The sequence below is a fragment of the Macaca mulatta genome, chromosome 11, assembly GCF_049350105.2.
Source record: "Macaca mulatta isolate MMU2019108-1 chromosome 11, T2T-MMU8v2.0, whole genome shotgun sequence".
In the NCBI taxonomy this organism is placed as follows: Eukaryota; Metazoa; Chordata; class Mammalia; order Primates; family Cercopithecidae; genus Macaca; species Macaca mulatta.
In genome coordinates this window covers 1,008,398-1,031,804 of record NC_133416.1, presented here as the reverse complement: position 1 = coordinate 1,031,804, position 23,407 = coordinate 1,008,398, and the positions used below count along the sequence as shown (strand labels likewise).

The 23,407-nt window shown below is 52.5% G+C and overlaps 1 protein-coding gene across 3 annotated transcripts in view; it reads left to right on the top strand.

Moving 5' to 3' along the window:
• SLC6A13 (solute carrier family 6 member 13) overlaps positions 1-23,166 on the top strand; it is a 51,692-nt gene extending 28,526 nt beyond the window's left edge. For 2 of the 3 annotated variants that reach the window (XM_028829068.2, XM_028829065.2), the window contains exons 5-15: positions 5,356-5,440; positions 6,376-6,508; positions 8,419-8,553; positions 15,803-15,906; positions 16,990-17,114; positions 19,285-19,397; positions 19,722-19,859; positions 20,619-20,721; positions 21,219-21,319; positions 22,240-22,410; positions 22,696-23,166. In XM_028829068.2, the coding sequence (XP_028684901.2) occupies positions 5,356-5,440; positions 6,376-6,508; positions 8,419-8,553; positions 15,803-15,906; positions 16,990-17,114; positions 19,285-19,397; positions 19,722-19,859; positions 20,619-20,721; positions 21,219-21,319; positions 22,240-22,410; positions 22,696-22,839 (1,352 nt within the window). In that variant the 3' untranslated portion in view covers positions 22,840-23,166. The remainder of the gene's footprint in view (positions 1-5,355; positions 5,441-6,375; positions 6,509-8,418; positions 8,554-15,802; positions 15,907-16,989; positions 17,115-19,284; positions 19,398-19,721; positions 19,860-20,618; positions 20,722-21,218; positions 21,320-22,239; positions 22,411-22,695) is intronic. The other variant, XM_028829072.2, reaches the window with a different exon arrangement.
• The last annotated feature ends 241 nt before the right edge of the window (positions 23,167-23,407 follow it).

The window sequence follows — 23,407 nt, the reverse complement described above, 5'->3', positions numbered from 1 at the left end:
GACTTGCCTGTCGGGGTGGCAGAGGCGGGAGAAAATCCGCATACAAGTGGACCCGCACAGTTCGGATCCATGTTGTTCAAGGGTCCGCCGTGATTTATAATAGCAATTGCAGTCGTGTGTCACTGAATGACAGGGGTACACTCTGAGAAATGCACTGTTGGCATTTTGTCCTGTATGAACATCACAGAGTGCACACACACACCCCTACATGGCACAGCCCATCACACACCTGGGCTGCGTGCTGTAATACTGTACTGAACACTGTAGGCATGTGTAGCACAGTGGTAGGTGTTTGTGTATCTAAACATAGTGAAACCTAGAAAAGGTACAGTGAAGATGCAGTATTTTATAATCACATGGGAACACTGTCATATAGGTGATCCGCTGTTGACTGAAATGTTGCTGTGTGCTGCATATCTGTAATTTCTCCTGTGCTTGTAAGACTACCTGAGCCACCCGTGGTAATAGAACTACTGACTCTAATGTGTAGAAAGTAACGACAACAGGCTGGGCGCGGTGGCTCACGCCTGTAATCCCAGCACTTTGGGAGGCCAAGGCAGGAGGATCACGAGGTCAGGAGATCAAGGCCATCCTGGCTAACACGTGAAACCCCGTCTCTACTAAAAATACAAAAAACTAGCCAGGCGTGGTGGCGGGTGCCTGTGGTCCCAGCTACTCGGGAGGCTGAGGCAGGAGAATGGCGTGAACCCGGGAGGCGGAGCTTGCAGTGAGCTGAGATCCGGCCACTGCACTCCAGCCTGGGCGACAGAGCGAGACTGTGTCTCAAAAAAAAAAAAAAAAAAAGAAAGTAACAACAACAACAAAAATATCTAGAGCAATGCTGTCCAAAAGAACTGTCTGTAATGATGAAAATGTTCTTTGCACTGTCCAATACGGTAGCTATTAATACCAGCTACATGTGGTTATCTATTGATTTACCTTTTCTGGGCAGTCGCAGTGAACCAGTGTAGGTTTGGCGTGACTCCTACATGTGGTTATTGAGCATCTGAAATGTGGCAAGTGGTCGGAGGAACAGAACTTTGACATGTGCATTGAATGTTAACTTAAACAGCCACAGGTGGCTCGTGGCTGCCCCAGTGGACAGCGTGGCTGGAGAGCACAGGGGACACTCTTCAGCTTGGATTCTTGGCACATCCCTCCTTGTCCAAGTATCTTCCAGTGCCAGTCAGCGAGGCCCTACCCCTTTGAAGTGAGCTAGCCGTGATTAACTCTTTCTTTCTTTTTTATCTTTTTGTTTGTTCGAGATGGAGTCTTGCTCTGTCGCCCAGGCTGGAGTGCAGTGGTGTGATCTCGGCTCACTGCAAGCTCCACCTCCCGGGTTTAAGCAGTTCTCTGCTTCAGCCTCCTGAGTAGCTGGGATTACAGGTGCCCACCACCACGCCCAGCTAATTTTTTGTATTTTTAGTAGAGATGGGGTTTCACCATTTTGGTCAGGCTGGTCTTGAACTCCTGACCTTGTGATCCCCCTGCCTAAGCCTCCCAAAGTGCTGGGATTGCAGGTGTGAGCCACCGCACCTGGCCCAATTCTTTCTTGCTCAGATAAGTTACTCAATTCTGAACTGGAGTTTGAATCCTTTACTTACCCAGAAAAGCATTTTGCGTGGTTAGCATGATATTCTTTATCCCTTCATGACCTGACGCCTGTCTATGTCACCACCTCACCGTTACCTCCCTCGCCTTGTACTTGCTGCTCCCCTTCCAGGCACGTCTTTGTGCATCACTACCACCGCCTCCATTCCACCCTGATTTTTCAAAGGGAAAGTAAACCTTGGGGGTACCTCCTCTGATACCCCAAGACCGCATGAGGCTCTTCTTAAATGTGTCTGGTGGCACCTGCACTGGCCCCGGCCCTACTGCTGCACTTCCCTCACTTTTCTTCTGCTTGTTGACTTGATTTTCCCACTAGTCATCAGATCGTGAGAGCAGAAAAGGTGTCTTTATCTCCACAGCTTCTCTGCCTAGCACGGTGCTGGCTCTATCATAAGCACTCAAAACTATTGACTGAATGAATCGAGGTTTGAAGATCTGTTTTGTTATAATTAGTCTGGGGGCAGTGGCTCACGCCTGTAATCCCAGCACTTTGGGAGGCTGAAGCCAGTGGATCCCTTCAGCTCAGGGGTTTGAGACCAGCCTGGGCAAGATGCTGAAACCCCATCTCTACTAAAAATACACAAATTGTGCCGGGGTGGTGGCTCACACCCATGGCCCTCGCTACGTGGGAGGCTGAAACAGGACCGCTTGAGCCTGGGAGGTGGAGGTTGCAGTGAGCCGAGACTGTGCCACTGCGCTCCAGCCTGGGTAGTAGAGAGAGACTTGGTCTCCAAAAAAAATCTGTTTTATTGTAATTCTTTAGCTTTATGTATATATTTCTTTTCTTCGTTTTTATTTTATTTTTAAAAATATCTTTGTGTACTGAAACTAGCCTTGACAACCAGCTCGTCAGAGAGTAAAGATTTTATCCAGATCTCAGTGGAGGCCGTCTTAAAACGATTTTGTCAATTTTTGGTGGCCTAGAGTGTTTGCTTCAGGGCATCGTTAGGCCTATCTTCCTTTGGATCGACTGGCGGTCTCTGGGACAATTCTGAGGCAAATTGAATACCTGAGTGTTATTTTTTGACATTGTTGACATCTCTCCCGGTGAGCCTGGTTTTACTCAGAGCCCAGCATTTGAACAGCACAAGACACGCCGTCCTGCCAAGATGAAATAATGCTTTTCTGGGTGTGCTGCGGTGTCAAGGAAGTGAATGGTTTAGTGGACAGAGCTCCCAGCTAGCCTTGTTGAGCTCCTGCTATATGATACCAGGCTCTGTTCTGAGCACTGGGAACATGGTAATAAACAAAAACAAAGACCTCATCCTCCTGGCCACCCTCATTCTAGCGGCGGGAGGTAGAGACGTAAACAAAACAAGTGGACGAGACGCGTCCGGGAGGTAGAGACGTAAACAAAACAAGTGGACGAGACGCGTCCGGGAGGTAGAGACGTAAACAAAACAAGTGGGTGAGACGCGTCCGGGAGGTAGAGACGTAAACAAAACAAGTGGGTGAGACGCGTCCGGGAGGTAGAGACGTAAACAAAACAAGTGGACGAGACGCGTCCGGGAGGTAGAGACGTAAACAAAACAAGTGGACGAGACGCGTCCGGGAGGTAGAGACGTAAACAAAACAAGTGGACGAGACGCGTCCGGGAGGTAGAGACGTAAACAAAACAAGTGGACGAGACGCGTCCGGGAGGTAGAGACGTAAACAAAACAAGTGGACGAGACGCGTGCGGGAGGTAGAGACGTAAACGAAACAAGTGGACGAGACGTGTCCGGGAGGTAGAGACGTAAACGAAACAAGTGGGCGAGACGCGTGCGGGAGGTAGAGACGTAAACAAAACAAGTGGGTGAGACGCGTCCGGGAGGTAGAGACGTAAACAAAACAAGTGGACGAGCCGCGTCCGGGAGGTAGAGACGTAAACAAAACAAGTGGGTGAGACGTGTCCGGGAGGTAGAGACGTAGACAAAACAAGTGGACGAGACGTGTCCGGGAGGTAGAGACGTAAACAAAACAAGTGGACGAGACGTGTCCGGGAGGTAGAGACGTAAACAAAACAAGTGGACGAGACGCGTCCGGGAGGTAGAGACGTAAACAAAACAAGTGGCTGAGACGCGTCCGGGAGGTAGAGATGTAAACAAAACAAGTGGACGAGACGTGTCCGGGAGGTAGAGACGTAAACAAAACAAGTGGACGAGACGCGTGCGGGAGGTAGAGACGTAAACGAAACAAGTGGACGAGACGTGTCCGGGAGGTAGAGACGTAAACGAAACAAGTGGGCGAGACGCGTGCGGGAGGTAGAGACGTAAACAAAACAAGTGGGTGAGACGCGTCCGGGAGGTAGAGACGTAAACAAAACAAGTGGGTGAGACGTGTCCGGGAGGTAGAGACGTAAACAAAACAAGTGGGTGAGATGTGTCCGGGAGGTAGAGACGTAAACAAAACAAGTGGGTGAGACGTGTCCGGTTAGAAAGCAGCAGGACATGTCATGTTAGAAGACGGGCTATGGAGGAAAATAAGACAGAGACTGTGAGTTTTATGGGTGGGGCTGCAATTTTCAGTGGCATGGTCAGGAATGGCCTTACTGAGATGCCCCTTCAGCACTGGTCTCAAGGAGGAGGGGAACGAGGCATTGAGCTGGGGGACAAGAACTCTAGGAGGAAGGAGCTGGGGCGGCACCTAACACGCCCCGTGTGCGCAGGGAACAGGGTGGATGTGGGAAGGCAGGTGGCTGAGGGAACGGTGCGGGAATGGATCCAGTAGGGCCTTGAAGGCAACTAAAGGGGTTGCGGCTTCTTCCTTTGAGTGGGATGGGAAACCGATTGGAGGCCTTGACCTGGGGTGTGACATAGAGTGATCTAAGGTTTAACAAAATGGAGATTTCACGAGGGGAGCAAGGGTGAAAACTGAAGGCCAAGTAGGAGCCGGGAGCGGATGGTGCCTACCCTCTACCAGGGTGGTGGTAGTAGAGGTGACAAGAAGGATCCGTCTAGGTATTTTGAAGGTGGAACCCAGACAACTTGCTGACCTGGGTTCCGGCCTGCGCTTGCTCATTCATGAGCAGATACAGGCCATTTCTAAGGCGATCCACTGTCTTCATGGGCACAATGGGGAAAACAGTATCTGTTTTAATATTTCCCAGGATTAGGATTATTGTATTTATCAAACATAAAAAAGTCAATACTCTTTGTAAAACTCCAAAGTCACATACAAATAATGAGACCATTTATTGAGCACTCTACATCCATGTTTTCATTTAATTTCTTATCAATCCTACGTAATGGATCTCACTATCTGCATTTTAGAGACGAGGGAAGCCAAACACAGAGAACTGAGTTATAACTTACGCCCAGATGCACAGTTCATACCCGGGGGGTCAGCATTCAGGCCAGAGCCTTCCAGCCTGTGCTCTTGGCCATTCTGACACGTCACTTCCCCAGAAACCGTTCTTATTATTCCTCAAAGGCGGTGACTTTGCACAGCGTGCCTACCTAGAAATGTTAGTGTGCTTTGAAGCAGCTGGTCTGGAGAGCATCTTTCCTGTTGCCATCTGATCATGCTTAAGGAGAATATATACCCAAGCATCTATGTACCCACATGTCCAAGTGTGCAGTAGAGAGTCAGCTGCGTTTGTTGAGGTTACCGTGTGTGGGAGGATGTTTTGTGCAGATAACCTTAGCCTGGCTTCTGCCAAACACCTTCCTTCCCATTCTCCTAGAATTTCACCCCGCTCTCTAGTTGTGTCATATGCTGGCTGGTGATTTTTCTCTTTTTTCCCTCCTCGTGACCCATGGCTAGAACACTGTGTGGAGTTCCAGAAGACCAACGGCTCCCTGAATGGCACCTCTGAGAACGCCACCTCTCCCGTCATCGAGTTCTGGGAGTAAGTGAGACCCTTCCCCACCCAGTGTGGGCCATGTGTTCAGAAGAAGGGTATGGGGAGGAGGTCACACCAAGGTCACTCTCAATAGACAGCAAGGGAAGAATTTCCACTAAGTGGCTTTTTTCTGTGGTGCCCGTGTTTGTGGTTATTGCAGGACTCGTTTCAGAGATAAGACTCTTGCAGTTCTCCTTGGGCTGTGCCTGGCCTTCCTTGCCTGCACCCCTGCCCCTCGTCAGAGTGTGTGTGTACATATGTGCTCTCACTCCGCACTTCCTCCTCCCTGTGGCTGCAAGTGTGTGGACTGTGACCCACCCCTCCCCCCAGTATTGATATTCACCCAGGGCAAGAGTCCTGCTGTCAAAAAGTCCTGAAACCTTGGTTGGGAACATAGGTGCCTGCACCTCCTTCCCCTGGCTGGGGAGAAAGCACTTGGAGCAAACTTACCTGGGACAGTCTCCATTCTCCACCTTTCTGCAGTCTCCGTTCTCCACCTTTATGTCCACCTCCAGCTCTGCAGTCTCCGTTCTCCACCTTTATGTCCACCTCCAGCTCTGCAGTCTCCGTTCTCCACCTTTATGTCCACCTCCAGCTCTGCAGACTCCGTTCTCCACCTTTATGTCCACCTCCAGCTCTGCAGTCTCCGTTCTCCACCTTTATGTCCACCTCCAGCTCTGCAGACTCCGTTCTCCACCTTTACGTCCACCTCCAGCTCTGCAGTCTCCGTTCTCCACCTTTATGTCCACCTCCAGCTCTGCAGTCTCCATTCTCCACTTTTATGTCCACCTCCAGCTCTGGGCTAAGGATGGCCTCATGTAAAGAGAGCAGAGAAGCCTTTGGACAAGAGCCGGGAGGCACAGCTCGGCTCCACTGTCCCAGGAACGGGGCCACAAAACTGAGCAGAAAAAGTAAGCCAGGTTCAACCCTTCTTTCCCCAGGCGGCGGGTCTTGAAGATCTCTGATGGGATCCAGCACCTGGGGGCCCTGCGCTGGGAGCTGGCTCTGTGCCTCCTGCTGGCCTGGGTCATCTGCTACTTCTGCATCTGGAAGGGGGTCAAGTCCACAGGCAAGGTTCGTGTGGGGAGCTCCTGCCCCTCCCATCCCCGGACTCCCTGTCCTCACTAGGGGCTGTCACCCAGGAGTTCTCGAAGCTGTGGCCCCGTCGAGGATGGGAGGTGATGACCCAGCAAGGATTTGATGCAGCTTCCGTCCTTGCTTCTGTGCCTCTCCTGGATTCACGTGCTTCTGGATTTTGGGACTGGAAGAGAGCAAGAAGGACAGGAAGGACACTTCCAGGGTAATCTGATCTTGGAATTGATGATGTGTGGGCACATTGCAAATTGAACACGAGTCATGGTTCCCTAATTCATACAACAGTTCTTTGGAAAAAGAATTCCATGAAGACACTTCATCTCAAAATGACTCTTAACCCACTCAAGAATTCCAGGGGACTCTTTGCCCTGGAGCAAAGAGGGCATTCTGAATTCTTCCGAACTCTTGCCCTGGGGGCCTCTCCTAATCTGGCTGCCTGGTTGTGCTAAGCTATGTGAGGACAGGGGTCATGTGTCACAAATCTTTTCATATCTGACAATCCTTGCCATGAATGCCAAGCACACTTGTTGGGAGAATGCCAAATGTCATTCAGTCACTCAACAAATATTTATTGAATATGTGTCAGGGGAGGCGGGAGCTTTTAGCTGGAGGGAGGAAGGGAAGAGGGGAGGCTGTGGCTCAAGGGATAGGGGAGATGGAACTATATCAGGGAACCGGCCCCTAGTATTTCAATGTAGGTTCTTTCTATTTTTCATAAGTGTCAGCCAACTGAGAAATAAAGAGAGACAGTACAAAGAGAGGAATTTTATAGCTGGGCTGCCGGGGGCGACATCACATATCAGTAGGACCGTGATGCCCACCTGAGCCTCAAAACCAGCAAGTTTTTATTAAGGGTTTCAAAAGGGGAGGGGGTGTAAGAACAGGGAGTAGGTACAAAGATCACATGCTTCAAAGGGCAAAAAGCAGAACCACTAATAAGGGTCTAACAAAGATCACATGCTTCTGAGGGAACAGGACAAGGGGCAAAAGTAGAGCTACTAATAAGGGTCCAACAAAGATCACAGGGCAAAGGGCAGAAGCAGAACTACTGATAAGGGTCTATGTTCAGTGGTGCATGTATTGTCTTGATAAACATCTTAAACAACAGAAAACAGGGTTCGAGAGCAGAGAACCAGTCTGACCACAAATTTACCAGGGCGGAGTTTTCCCCCACCCTAGTAAGCCTGAGTGTACTGCAGGAGACCAGGGCGTATCTCAGTCCTTATCTCAACTGCATAAGGCAGACAATCCCAGAGCAGCCGTTTATAGACCTCCCCCGAGGAACGCATTCCTTTCCCAGGGTATTAATATTATATTCCTTGCTAGAAAAAGAATTTAGTGATATCTCTCCTACTTGCACGTCCACTTACAGGCTCTCTGCAAGAAGAAAACTATGGCTCTTTTTGCCCGACTCCACAGGCAGTCAGACCTTATGGTTGTCTTCCCTTGTTCCTCAAAAATCGCTGTTATTCTGTTCTTTTTCAAGGTGCACTGATTTCATATTGTTCAAACACATGTGTTTTACAATCAATTTGTACAGTTAACACATTTATCACAGTGGTCCTGAGGTGATGTACATCCTCAGCTTACAAAGACCACAGGATTAAGAGATTAAAGTAAAAACAGGCATAAGAAATTATAAAAGTATTATTTGGAAACTGATAAATGTCCATGAAATCTTCACAATTTATGTTCCTCTGCCGTGGCTCCCAGCCGGTCCCTCCATTCGGGGGGTCCCTGACTTCCCGCAACAGAACTAAACAGCTGCGGGCGAGCTGGGAGCAGGAGGAACACTCCCTTGACCTTTTCTGAGGAGCTCCTGCCCCTGCCTCCTGCCCCTGCCACTTCCTCACTCACAAGCTCCTTGTCTCTCATTTGCCCATGACTAGGTGGTGTACTTCACGGCCACATTTCCTTACCTCATGCTGGTGGTCCTGTTAATTCGAGGGGTGACGTTGCCTGGGGCAGCCCAAGGAATTCAGTTTTACCTGTACCCAAACCTCACGCGTCTGTGGGATCCCCAGGTAAGAAACCACAGACAGGAGCCCTCACGTGACTCCCAGGGCACCTGAGCTCCAGGCTTTCCCTGCACTCTGGCAGGGAACCCCTGCACCTAGCACTACCCTAGGATGTCCACAGTGGTAACAGGGGTGCACCCTTCCTTCTCTAGATATCTGTTTGTTGCTGGAAAGGGGTCCCAATCCAGACCCCAAGAGAAGGTTCTTGGACCTTGCACAAGAAAGAATTTGGGGGGAGTAGAATAAAGCAAAAGCAAGCTTATTAGGAAAGTAAAGGAGGCCAGGTGCGCTGGCTCACGCCTGTAATCTCAGCACTTTGGGAGGCCGAGGTGGGTGGATCATTTGATGTTAGGAGTTCAAGACCAGCCTGGCCAACATAGTGAAACCTCCCCCTCTACTAAAAAATACAAAAATTAGCCGGGCGTGGTGGTGGGAGCCTGTAATGCCAGCTACTCGGGAGGCTGAGGCAGGAGAATCACTTGAACCCGGGAGGCGAATGTTGCAGTGAGCTGAGATGGTGCCACTGCACTCCAGCCTGGCCAACAGAGTGAGACTCTCTCTAAAATAAAATAAAATAAAATAAAATAAAATAAAATAAAATAAAATAAAGGAATAAAGAATGGCTGCTCCATAGGTAGGATGCCCCAGGGCTACTGGTTGCCCGTTTTTATGGTTATTTCTTGATTATATGCTAAACAAGGGGTGGGTTATTCATCAGTTTTCCGGAAAGGTGTGGGCAATTCCCAAAACTGAAGGTTCTCCCCCGATTTCAGACCATAGAGGTTAACTCCCTTCGCATTTGTAAACTGTCATGGCACTGGTGGGAGGGTCTTTCAGGCATGCTAACGCATACTAATTTGCATGTAAAGAATGGTGAGGAAGACCAGAGGTCACTTCTGTCGCCATCTTGGTTTTCGCGGGTTTTGGCTGTCTCCTTTACTGAAACCTGTTTTATCAGCAAGGTCTTTATGACCTGTGTCTGGGGACGTGACGACCTACTGTCTCATCCCGTGACTGAGAATGCCTCACCTCCTGGGAACGCAGCCCAGTAGGTCTCAGCTTTATTTCACCCAGCCCCTGTTCAAGCTGGAGTTGCTCTGGTTCAAATGCCTCTGACGTGTTAGCAGCTGTTTGTGGTCAAAAGGTGTCGGACACTGTCCCTTCTTGGGTTCACAGCTGCCGGGGAACCCAGGCAAATATTACTAGGGTAATATTTCTAATAATGTTTCTCAAGGGCCCCAAGTGTCACTCACAGTCCTTACTTGGGTATCCTTCTCCCATCCTCTCCCCACCCACTTCATACATTTATCTCTTAGGGGCTTGTCTCCTACTGAGCTTCCTCTTTAATTCTTACCCCTCAATCTGCCTCCTGGTTCCCTCCCTCTGCCCATGTGACCCACGTCTAGGTCTCAGCTCCCTGGCCCTGCCCTCAGCCAGCTGGGCTAGTGTTAAGTTTCCCTGTCAGATGTCCAGAGACTCCGGGTCTCCTCCCCACCCTGCCTTCATGGTCTGCACTCCCTCTGCTACAGCTTTTTCACCGTCCGGGTAGGGAGAGCTGGTGTTGCCTGCTGCCTGAAGGGGGAATGGGCCGCCCCTGCCTCTGACAGGTCTCTTGCCTTCCCCTCTTTGGCAGCCGGTTGAAAGCTGGCAAAGCTAGGAGGTGTTGAGGGCCGGAGGGGAGCGTGGGTAATCTCTGCCCCAGAGGCCCTGAAATGTTACCCGGTTATGCCTCCTGGGCGCAGAGGCCACCCTGCCGGGGGAGTGAGTGTGCGACCTGGAGACCCTCCTCTTGTTGCTGGAGGATCTCTCTGTGTCTGTGAAAGAAGCCCCAAGGAGACATAAGGGCGAGTGGCTCCCAGCACATAGAAGACACTGGGATGGCTCCAAACGTTTTAAAATAGTCGGGCACCAGCATATTCACGACGTTGCTGACAGGGAGCAAGAGAAAGGGGACAGGCACACCGAGGCTGGGAGCTCCGTGCGCACAGGGGCGACAGCTCCCCCTGGTGCGGAACGTCAGGCGATCCGGAAGCCACGCCGTTCTCCGTCTCCTGGCCGCTGCGGCCCGGTTTTGATTCTTTCATCCTGAGCTCTACTGGGACGCTGTGGCTTCTGGAAGCAGCCAGACCACTGCTCTTCAGAAACCTCCCTGCAGAGTCGAGTAGCCCTGGTCCTGAGTGTTTCTCAATAACCCTCTGGTGGGATAGAGGCTTATCTTTCCCTTCTCCCATTTCTCAGACAGCACAGAGATAAGATTGCTACTGCCGCATGTCCACGCAGGGTACTAGGGCTGCAGTCAGACTTTGGAGCCAAACTGTCGAAGCACAACTGGGATCCTTCTAGGACCCCAGTGCATGTTCCTCATTGTAAGATGAGCCCACCGTGGCCTAAGTTTGTGCAGCCAGTAATTATGGCAATTACCAGGCAAAGGATATCTTTGTTTTGTGAATCATAAGTCCTTTGACTTACCTAGAACCAAAGGGCTGTGGTGGACAGTAGGCGGCGAGCAGGAGTTGTGGGGGAAGCTGAGAGGAGGGGAGGCTTTGAAGGCCGGGTGAAGAGTTTGGCTTGGACTCCCCGCACACGAGAAAGCCACGGGGGTTCTGGAGCGGCAGAGTTGAGAACCAGTGGCTAAGCTACGAAGATCACTGACCACCTTTGTCCGCAGGTAGGCCAGAGAGGATGCAGGCAGGACCAGGAAAGGTGACAGGCAGGGAGGAAGGACAGAGGGGCTCAGTATTTCCACAACAGATTCACGGCTTTGTCCTGATCAGCTATTTACAGCTAACTACTAGGGCGTGCTTCCTCTGTCCCTGACATCGTTCAGAGGCTTACATGCCTTATTTCAGCAAACGCTCACAGCAGGTCAACCAGGCAACCCCATTTTATAGATTAGGACATTAAGGCCTAGAGAGCTTCACGCATATTTTCACCCTCATACCTGCAGCTGGGACTGGGTCCGAAGGGTGACAAATGCCGTGCACTTTATGGTCCACTCTTGGAGACGAGGTCCCTGGCTGCTCACCTTTGTTTCTCTCACAGCTTATCAGAAAAAACCTGAATGAATCTACTACGAGTATCTACTACGTGCCGAACCTGTTCCAGTGCCATGTTTGGTACATAATAGCTTCCAGAAAACATAAAGAAGGTGGACCGGGTGGCTTTCAAGTTCTGAGCATTAATGAGGCCCTAAGTCTGTGTCTGGGTGACTGCAGGGACAAAGACCTCTTTCAGCCTGTGGTCCGGGATACCGTTCTTTCCATTCCAGCCAGCTTTGGGCCGTGCAGGCAGCGTCTGTCTTCCAAGTGCTTTGGGGCGGTGGGGAGGGGGCTGGGCCAAGTGCCAGGACGGGTCCTGAGCGGCCGCCTTCTCTGCCTGGTCCAAGTCTCATGCTGAAGCTGGGCCTTTGTTGTCAGTGAACACAGCAGCACCTGCGGGGCGTGGGGGCTCTGCCAGAGCCCTAATTGAATCTCGTTGGCACTCCCCGGGAAGTGTGATTATTCTCACTGGCATTTGCCTGGCACTCGAGAAAGGTGCAAAATTTCTTCTCCGCGACACAGAGACCAAAGGCGGATCTCTCTGCCAAGCACTGAGGCTGGTGGTTGGGGGCCAGGCAGAGACCACGCTGTGCTCCCCTCTTGTTTGCTCCCCTTTTCCTGCCAGGCTCGCTGTGTGGGGGGCAGGTTGCTGCCTTTCCCGGTGTTCCCAGGCCTTGTCTCGTCCCCCTGGAGAGTGGCCACTGGAGACCCAGGGCTCTGCTGGAGCCCTGCGCTTTGTTCAGGCCACTCGTTTCTTTCCTGGGTCCTGGCCCTGTGCCCGTTCTGCTGCACTTTAGGAGATTGCCAAAGGCGGGGGACGGGAGGAGGGCACCAAAGAGCCCTCCTGGAACCTTTTAAATCCCTACGTGAAGCAAGTCTAAGGAAAGGTTTGTTTAGGGAGGAAGTTGAAATCACCGATTAGAACTAGTCTTTATTTTAGCATTGAAATCCAATCTATGCCACCTCATTACCAATGAAAGATGAGTTGCTTTTTAAAATAATAGCAGTAAACAGTGGCCAAAGCTAACCTTATTGCGTCCTCCTTATTTGCCAGGCCCTTTGCCGAGTGCTTGACACAGTCCAACCCTGTGAGTGTGGGGTCAGCCTCATCTTACAGAGGGAGAAACAGAAGCTTAGGGAACCCAAGAAACTTGCCCAGAATCACAAAACTAGCACGCGGGGGAGCTTGGGTTGATCTCAAGTAGTTTTTCAAAGACTACTGTCTTATTCACCGTGATCGATATTTCCAAAGAATATGAATTATTTGAGAGTTTTAAGAGCTGCTTTTTATCATTCTAGAAGGTGAGATAGGAAACGAATATTTATTTATGTGTTAGGCATTTCACATACATTATTTGTTATTATACCCATTTTCCTCATGAGAAAAGGGAGGTTCAGGGAGGTTAAGTGAGTTGCCTAAGGTCACACAGCCAGCAATTAATAAAGTCAGGAATTGAGCCCAGATTAACGTAACTTCAGAGCCCGTGCTTTTCCGTCACACCACATTGCCTTCCTAAAAACAGTAGAGAGAGATGGATAATTCTGGGGGTTGGACTTGAGGCTGAAAACATTTCTCCCAGATCCCCTCTCTTCCTCTTTCCCCCCAAGACCTCTTTTTACCTGCGTTCCACCGAGCATTTTTCACACTTGTTTTTCCCTCGGTCGGCCTTCTGCCCTAGCCAAAGACATGTCAGAGCTTTCTTCCAGAAACCAGAGCTCCTGGCGTGGGCAGGGGGTGGGCGCCTGTGGTGGGAATGGAACAGCTTGCTCTGCGTGTCCCTCAGCCCTGCTTCTGACCCTGTTCTTTTCCCCATCCCAGCAGGCTTGTCGGGCAGCAGCTGTGTGGGGAGCTGCGGCTTGCCAAGCTCCCAGCGAGGGGGCTGTAGTCAAAGGCTTTGGTCAAAGAGTGCATTGACCCTTGTGCTCTGGGTTTCCAGCCCTCCTGCTGCATTTTCCTTGGTTCTCATTAATGTCTCCCCCAACTCAGTCTCCACATGACCCCACTCTGACCTCCCGCCCCTGCCGAGGCGAGGTGAATGGCCAAGTCACGATTTCTCTTATTATTCCTTCCCAAGCACAAGTTCACAAAGCTGCCCATCTCAGGCTTGTGCTTCTGCCTGTGTGTGGGCAGCTACAGTGTGCTTCCTTGGGAACTCATGGCCCGGTGTGCACCCAGTGCACTGCCAGGCCCGGGAGCAAACGTCCAAGGCGTGAGGCCTCCAGGCTCCTGAGCCACATCCTGAATGACCTTTGTGGGAGGAGGTGCCTGACCTCATGAAGGGGCAGTACCCAGGAGACACGCACTGGTCCTGAGCCCCTCCACCTCTCACCCTGGGGAAACGCTTTCTCTATAAGCTCAGGGCCTTTCGCCAGAAGGTCCTGCTCTTGAAGCTGCCAATAACGTAGCCGGTGAAGCAGGAATAAGATAGAACCAAATGACTTTCATGCCAAAGTCAGTGAGTTTTCCTGAGATGACTATCTGTGCACGATCTGTGTGGTAGAGTTTTAGAAGAGAAAAGGATTTGGAACATCTCAAAGGAGGAAACAGACTGGCCAAGGCATCTCAAAACTGGTGTGGCATCACACTGAAACTTTTTTTTTTTTAACTGGGAGAAGCGAGACGCTGAAATTTGCAAGCACTCCCCTTGCCTGTCCTCAGGGTTTGTTTCCTTCTCTAGCATTCCCACCGTTTCCTTCTCTAGCATTTCATTCCTACCACTTCCTTCTCTGTGTGATTTCCTCACTGGCTCCAGCCCCTCCAAATCCTCCTCTGTGCTTCTTGCTGCTGACCCCTTGTTCCTGGTGGCGCCTCCTGCCTCACAGACCATCTCAGGACGGGATTCCCAGTGAACTCAAGAATGGGAGGCTGGAGACATTCTCCCCTTCCCCCTACCGTCTTCCCTACTCTGTCCCTGGCCCTGCAGAATGGAAACATGATAAGAGGATGGGTGCCCTGGGTGCACCCCGATAGGGGCATCCCATACCTGGTGACCATTAGGATCACCCAGGAAGCTCTGAAAAGGATACGAGTTCTGGGTTCTCCTTCAGGCCTAGGGATTTAGCGTCTCGACTGGGGATGCTGACTGAGGAATCGGCGTGATTCTGAGGCGGTCAGCCTGCTGATGGATCCCTCGGGCCCCTACACTGCTGAGGAATGTGGCCGCTTTGGTAGGGGTGAGCGTGAAAGGAGGGAGCAAGGGGTAGGGGCTGAGGGTGGTGACCATGCCTAGGCAGGCAGGCAAAGACCAGGAAGGGACTGAGGAATTGGAGGCCTGATATTAGCGGAAGGGAGTGATGAAAGCAATAGAGGGTTTTGTGGAAAGTAGGGGCCTGCTTGGGGGTACCGGAATGAGGCTGAGCAAAAGACACAGACAGGTCATCCGGTACCCTTTCCGTTAGGAACACAGACATGTGAGGAACACCTGCTTGGATGTCTGCGTCCATAGCAGGGTGCTCCCTGGCTGTGCGCACGTCGCCGGGGCAGGAGCGCCTGGGGAGGGTCCTGCAGATCTGCGGGGTCACTCGGTCCTGTTGCCTTGATGTTCTTTCTGTCTGGGATGTTATTCTAGCTGTTAGATCTAAATCACAACATGCACAGGCTGGGCGAGCCAGCTGAGATAATAACAATAACAGCCAACTCTATGTTTAGCTGGACTGTGATTTTTCCCCTCCCAAGCACTACAAAGCCCTTTTCAAGGTGTTTCTGTTCGTCCTTTTGCCTTTTTGCGGGCCGCGAATTACTCTCCCTGTCTGCAGACAGAGGTGGCTGAGATGTGAGGGGCAAAGCTATGTACTGGTGGGAGCCCTGATGTTAGGGAGAGTGTTCCGGAGACCCTGTGCCTGGATTCCTCCACACTGGTCACAGGAGAAAGTGGGGGCAGAACCTAGGATCCAAACCTTGACAGGAGACCTAACTTTGTTCTAGAGCCCTGTCCCACCCTCCTACACACTTCCACCACGGGTCTTTTAGTCTTTTTCGTTTTCTTTGAATGCTTAATGCCTGTCCTATCCTAGTAGTGCCCAAGAAACTTCATCCAGGAGCCCAGGGAGTAGAGCCCACTGGGGTGACAGAGGTCGCAGGATGCCAGTGTTGGCTGAGAACAGGTTTCTCACCATCCCTAGCCAGTGTCTGGCTCAGCCACGTGCCTATGTCCTTCCATGGCTTGAATGGCCCGGCTTTCCTAGGAGTTCACCTTTCTTGCCCTTTCCCTTTGTAGGTGTGGATGGATGCGGGCACCCAGATCTTCTTCTCCTTCGCCATCTGTCTTGGGTGCCTGACAGCCCTGGGCAGCTACAACAAGTACCACAACAACTGCTACAGGTGATTGGGGGCGTGGGGCCTGAGCCACACACCTGCATCTCTCTACTGTCCCTCCAGCCACGCTAGACGAGGGTGAGTCGGAGGGTGTATCAGCTCCTGGATCTGCCCCCCTGTCTACACTTCCATATCCAACACCCCAGGGCTACCAGGAGCTGCAAGGAGCCAACTGCAAGGTGGACAGAGAATTGCATCTGAAAGGGTGGGATAGTTGTGATTGGCTGGGGGACCACAGCAGGAGGATCTGGCCTCCTGGCTGATGTAGAGGTTGGTGGGCTCAGGAGTGCTAGGTAAGCAAGCCTGAGAAGCACAACAGGTCTTTGAATAATGTCGTTTCCTTATAACTTTGATGAGGAAAAAAAAACTGGTTTCATTATAGGTTGTTTTGCATAAAGTTGCAATTTGCAAGAATGTATCGATGAGAAGTGAGGTCCTACTGTGATTAGCAATGTCATGCATTGCACCCCAGTCTTGCCTGCTTGGTAACTCTGCCCCCAAAACTTTGAATCCTTACCCATTTTTCACACCATCTCCCTCACTTCACGTCCTGTCCCCATTGTTCTCTCCTTGCCTGCCTGGTTTGTGCTCAGAAAATTTAAGCCAATTTTAATACCAGCTGAAGCATAGCTGAAATGAAATCATTCTTGTTCATCTCAACATTGAATTTAGGTGACTAAGAGTTACTTCTTGTTTGGGATCACCATGTGTCTATCCCTGTGTTGGCATGCCAAATGGGATCATGGCCGAGTGGTAGTGTCCCACGAGGAGTGGACCAGGATGGCAGAGAGGGGCGGCTGTGTGGCAGTTTGACACATCTAGATTCATGTTTTACTTCCCTGGAGCCTCATTCTTTCAGGACTACCTTGATTTATTCCATGCCTGGGCTGGGGGGGCCAGGGAGTGTCGGAGGAGAGCCCATGCTATGCGTGGTCCTCTGAATTCTGCCAGGTAGCCCTGCTCCGGCTTCCGTGAAGGGGCCAGGACAGTGTCCGTCAGGAGGGGCTGTGCTCCCAGACAGGAAGCGGGAGAGGCCGCAGCCCTGTTCTGATCCTGCCATTCCGCCCTCTCCTCACCCCTGCCCCACAGGGACTGCCTCGCCCTCTGCTTCCTCAACAGCGGCACCAGCTTTGTGGCTGGCTTCGCCATCTTCTCCATCCTGGGCTTCATGTCCCAGGAGCAGGGGGTGCCCATTTCTGAGGTGGCCGAGTCAGGTGAGTGTTTCTGGGGCGGCCCGGAGGCGGGGAGCCTGGCTCAGACCTCTGGCAGCGAGGGTCGAGAGACGTTTCTGCATGTCGCCTCCACTCGGGGTGAGCTACGGCCACCATTCAGTGGATGCATTCCGGGATGGCTTGGGGGAGAAGTAATTCCAGCTTCAAAGAGGAGGCATGTACTGAACATTTTTCTTCCCATCCTTGGCTTCCAGTTCATTACCCTGGAGGCAGCCAATGTTGTCTGCTTCGTGTTTATCCTTCCAGAAATAGTTTAGACATATATGAGAAAAAATATATACACAGACATATACATGTGATACATATTACTATTTCTATTTCTTGCCTCCTTCTTAAAAAACCAAATGATAACACACTATATACACTGTTCTGTACCTTGCCTCATTTTGTTCATTTTAAAATGAATCTCAAGGGCAAGTTTCTATCAGCATATAGAGCTTCCCCCGTTTGTGAGTGACTGCCTTTCCGCCATGCAGTGCTGTTGTTGCTGCTTTCAAATAACATCAAGGCCCAGGCTCTGATCTGAATAAGCCGTAAAATGTTGCTCTTGCTCACCTACTTTTGCCCTGTAACAAGATGATTTTTTTTTTTTTGAGACGGAGTCTCGCTCTGTCGCCGAGGCTGGAGTGCAGTGGAGCGATCTCAGTTCACTGCAAGCTCCGCCTCCCGGGTTTACGCCATTCTGCTGCCTCAGCCTCCCGAGTAGCTGGGACTACAGACGCCCGCCACCTCACCTGGCCAGTTTTTTGTGTTTTTTAGTAGAGACGGGGTTTCACCGTGTTCGCCAGGATGGTCTCGATCTCCTGACCTCGTGATCCGCCCGTCTCGGCCTCCCAAAGTGCTGGGATTACAGGCTTGAGCCACTGCGCCTGGCACAAGATGATTTTTTACCATGGCATTCAGAAGCACGCCTGGGCCACACAGGATGCCAAGCCCTGGGCAGGGGAGGTCTGGGATTCTCATTAAGGATAGTCTCTCTCGCTTTTTTTTTTTTTTTTTTAACTTTTTGAGAGGGAGTCTTGCTCTGTCACCCAGGCTGGAATGTGGTGACATGATCTTGGCTCACTGCAACCTCCGCTTCTCAGGCTGAAGTGATTCTCGTGCCTCAGCTTCCTGAGTAGCTGAGATTACAGGCATGTGCCACCATGCCCGGCTAATTTTTGTATTTTTAGTAGAGACGGGTTTTCACCATGTTGGCCAGGCTGGTCTTGACCCCCTGGCCTCAAGTGATTCACCCTCCCCAACCTCCCAAACTGCTGGGATTATAGGCATGAGCCACCGTGCCTGGCCCATGTCTCACTTTCTAAGTGTGGACTGTATGCCAGGTGCTGGGCGAGGCGCTCTGCTTGTACCATGCAACGGAAACCTGTGGGGCAGGCCCTGCACAATCCCCACCTCACCAGTGTGGGAGCTGGGACGGGCAGAAGCAAAAGACCTCCAAGGTCACAGTGATGCCCTTCACTTTTCAGAGGAACTTCCCATGGGGAGACCCAGGCTCTGTTATGTGCATTTTTTCCTGCCACACGAGTCAGTTGAGAGAAGCGTTCACGAACCGTGAGGATGTGGGTCAGCAGCACTCTGCACTCGGTGCCAGCGTCGTCGTAGGGTGACAGAAAGGGCTCCAGGCACAGAGGTGGTAAACTGGAGGCCCCAGGCCAAACCTGGCCTTGGGGCAATTTTCTTTGGTACCATCTACATTCCTTACAAATACAAGAAATCATCGCTAGCAGCTGGGGCCTGATCGCTCCGCTTCTCACCAGGCCCTGCCACCTCCTTGTGTTTTGCACCGGGTCTGCTTCACACATGTCTATGGCCTGCTGGCTTCTGAGCTCATTCTAGGCTTGAAACCTCAGGTCTGTACAATAGATCTGGAGATCTGGAGTCCCTTTAGGCCCACAGCCCTTTACACCTACCATCTCTAAATTTTGTTCTTGCCAATGAGAATGCAGTGAGAGGTACCTTGGAAATCCGAGAAACGGGTGGAGGTTGGGGTGGCTTCTCCTGGGTGAGGATGGTGGTGGCGATAGTAACTTTGGGGTGAAGTCTCCTCTAGCTCCTGGTATTCCATGGTCCCACACTGGGAAGCCATGGGTCACACACGGCCTGGAGCTGGCCCAGGCACTGGCCCGTGTTCCTCTGCTCCTTGTCGTAGGCCCTGGCCTGGCTTTCATCGCTTACCCGCGGGCCGTGGTGATGCTGCCCTTCTCTCCTCTCTGGGCCTGCTGTTTCTTCTTCATGGTCGTTCTCCTGGGACTGGATAGTCAGGTATCAAGAGGCAGCCACTCAGGGGCTGAGAGATGAGTGGGGGTGTGTGTGCTGGGAGGAGGAGCAGCGGGCATGTGGTTGAACTGTATGCCCCGAGGGCCCGTAAACTAGCTGGGGGCTGGGTGAATGTCAGACGAGGATGCCCTTTCGGGGGCGCAGGGGAGCTTGAGGGTGAGTCCTGACCTCACCAGGCAAGGACAATGGCTCTGGGGACCTGAGAGAGTGAGGCTGGCAGGGCTGATCCTGGGAGCGAGAAGCCAGCGCTCAGGGACAGGGCATCTCGGGAGCTCTCCTTGCCTGCAATCCCTTTGCCCTCTCATCCAGTTTGTGTGTGTAGAAAGCCTGGTGACAGCGCTGGTGGACATGTACCCTCGCGTGTTCCGCAAGAAGAACCGGCGGGAAGTCCTTATCCTTGGAGTATCCGTCGTCTCCTTCCTTGTAGGGCTGGTCATGCTCACGGAGGTGAGGGCCGGGGAGGCGGGGGACGACGGGGAGGAGGAGCCGAGTGACAGCTGCTACCTGTCAGTGAGGCAGATGCCCTGGCTTCGGGTCAGGGCAGGTCTTCCGGGCTTCCGGACACTAGGACTCCCTCTTTTCCCCATCCCAGGAAGGACAAAGTAGGCAGGTCCCTCCTCTGGCCTTTGGGCACAGACCACCCACCTCCAGGGATGGGTGAGGAGCCATTTGGCTCCCCAGTAAGTGAAGAGGTATGTGGAGCGCTGGATTGGGAGAAGCTGCATCTCCAGCAAGATCTGGTGATTTCCCAGGCAGCTGAACCGAGTTCTGTGTACAAACTTCAAAGCGAGAAAGGGAGCCCTGGGGCTGGGGAGCGTTCCGTGTGCCGTCTGGAGGGAGAAGGAGGGAGACGCAGCTTGTCAGCTTGACAATATCAATGACAGCCCTTATCCTAATCCTTTCCCCAGAGAGGACACGCTATGTCTTGGGCTTCGGGGCCAGTCCCTAAGTGTTCTCAGACATACTCTAACAATCGCTGTCTTATTTCATCTATCTTCTGTCTCAAAACAATAATAAAAATAATTAGCGTCTCATATCTGCCTCGTGCTTTACGCCTTACAAATGACTTCTCTTTTGTGATCCGTCTCCTGTGATCCTCACCAGCTCTGCTCGGTGCCTCCACCGTGTGACGCTCAAGGGCGTAGGAGGGAATCTGTCTGTTCCCACTGGATGAAGTTCTTTTTACAGCTCTCTCCTCCCGTGCAGGGCGGCATGTACGTGTTCCAGCTCTTCGACTACTACGCCGCCAGTGGCATGTGTCTCCTGTTCGTGGCCATCTTTGAGTCCCTCTGTGTGGCTTGGGTTTACGGTGAGTGACTCCTCCCCTAGGTCCCCGCATCCTCCTCTTGTCTAAGGATCTCGGGGCCCTTAGACACGAAACAGGCATCCACTGCTCACACTTACCTTTTCCTGGGGCGCCTCCCTACCCAACCTCAAAAATCGGGCAAATCCTAAATTGCTGCCTTTGGAAGGCCCCCCGGACGCTGCCTTGCCCACAGTCTTGGTTATAGCTGTACCTAGACCACCTCAGGTGGGCCCGTATCCCGCCCTGTCCAAACATTTTCAGCTTTTGACAACCTCGATAACCAGGAAGTGACTGCCCGTCCCCAGGCCAAGGCCTGCTTGCTGCTGTTTCTGCCTGTGAGAGCCAGGCAAGAGCTTTCTCCCAGCAGCGATTTGAACAGATAGCTGTGATGCCATCTCTTCATGGGTCCCCGCCCGTTCTGGTCTGTTTGTGGCCCCCTCCTGATGTTCTGGGTGCCGAAGAATGACTCTCCCGCTTCCTTCTTCTTTTCTGCATGGTAGGAGCCAGACGTTTCTACGACAACATCGAAGACATGATTGGGTACAGGCCGTGGCCTCTTATCAAATACTGTTGGCTGTTCCTCACGCCAGCTGTGTGCACAGTAAGATCATTTCAGGGATACAGTCAGATGAAGGGAGGGAGAGACGGTGGCTAGCAGGGTAGAGAAGCCGTTAGCCCTGCCATGGACTTCTCCCTAGGAACTGAAAATCATCTTAGGCTTTCACTCATCCTGCTTTTGGATTCTAGAAAACTACAGCAAGATAGATTCTTCCTTTCCATGTCACAGAAGGATAAACTGAGGTCCAGAGCTGTCAGACGGTTTGACCAACACCACAGTGTGAGTCTAACGTCACAGGCCAGGACTGAACCCGGGTGCACTGGACGGCTCATAATATTCTAATCACCACAGCAATGGTAAAAGCGGCCAGTACAGAGCACTGACTGGATGCTGGGCCCGAGGTGCTTGAACACGTATTAACTCATTTCATCTTCACAAGAGCCCCATAAAGGAAGTGCTGCTGTTACACTGGTGTTACAGATGAAGCTGAGGTTGAAGAGGTGGTTAAGCCACTGGCCCGAGCTAGAAAGTTGCAGAGAACTTTGGACATATCTCTTTGTGTCAGCCGTTCCCAGGCCCCCACTGTGTGCAGGATAAAACTGAGGGGCAGCGGGAGAACGAGGCATGGCCTCTACCCTCGATGCACTCATACCCCAAACTCACGATGCAGGAGGGGAGGGAAATACCTCACAGCACGCAGTGGGCACACGATCATGTCCTAACTGGGAGTCAGCTGCACGTAGAGGTGCCCAGGGGCACAGGGGCCCTGGTGTGGCAGAGTCTACTGCTGGGGGGTGTGAGTTTCGGGCAGAGTGTGGATGGAGAAGATTGGAGGCCGATTGGCCCAGAAGAGCCTAAAAGGAATTCAGGCTCGGAGGATGATTTCTTCCAGGCTGCTGGGGGTGGGGGAGCTGAGGGCACAGGCCCCGCCCCCAACCCCTTTCTCTTCCGTTCCCCCCCAGGCCACCTTCCTCTTCTCCCTGATCAAGTACACTCCGCTGACCTACAACAAGAAATACACGTACCCGTGGTGGGGCGATGCCCTGGGCTGGCTCCTGGCTCTCTCCTCCATGGTCTGCATTCCTGCCTGGAGCCTCTACAGACTTGGCACCCTCAAGGGCCCCTTCAGAGAGGTAGAGCCTTTGTGGGCAAGAAAGCAGCCCGGGGGGCTGGGAGGCTTCGCAGGTGCTGGCAGGTGGATGGCCAGCCGGGGTGCACACAGTTGTACGGAGGGGCCCGCGGGCCTAGCCTGGGTGTCAGGGAGCGACAGAGGGGCTGCTGAGAAGTCTCAGGAAGAGACAGGGTGACTCCCAGACAGGAGCTGTGATGACAGGAGGGCAGGTGTGTGTGTGGGGAGGCAGGCAGATGTTGGTGATGAGGGAAGCTGGCAGACCTGCCCCCACTCTGCCCCCTGACAGCCGCCTCCGCGCTCCCTGCAGAGAATCCGTCAGCTCATGTGCCCAGCCGAGGACCTGCCCCAGCGGAACCCAGCAGGATCCTCGGCTCCCGCCACCCCCAGGACCTCCCTGCTCAGACTCACAGAGCTAGAGTCTCACTGTTAGGGGCCGGCCCTGGGATGGTGCCTGTGAGCCTGGCCGTGGGGATGGCTGCAGAGGGGACAGGGCAGAAGCAGCCGCATGTGCTTCCCTGCCCCGCACCTGGAGTGGATAAGACAAAAGGGGTGTTTTGGAATCCACCTGCCGAGCTGGAGGCCTCCCACTCCGACTTTTCAGCTCGGGAGTTGCTGAACAGATGTGCAAGGCCAGTGCCAAGAGTGGCCCTCTGAGACCCTTGGGAAGCTGGGTGGGGGCTGGTGGGTGGGGCGAGACTGTTGCTGGCTTCGGGCCCCCTCACCCTTCATTCCATTAAATCCACATTCTTCCCGCTGACTGCTAGTGGTTCTGTCTGATTTCTGCCCCTCTGCCTGGCTGCCTTGACCCTTCCCCATGCTACAGTTGTGACTTTAGGACCTTGCCCCTCCCCATCATAGCTTCCCCCACTGAGTTCTCCCTGGGGCCCACTCAGCACGGTGATGGGGGGCTGGTGGTGGGGCCAGGCTGAGGGCCTCCATCATCAGGCATCTGGACCAGAGGGGGCTGCCCCGCCTCTCGCCACACGTCCTCAGCTTCC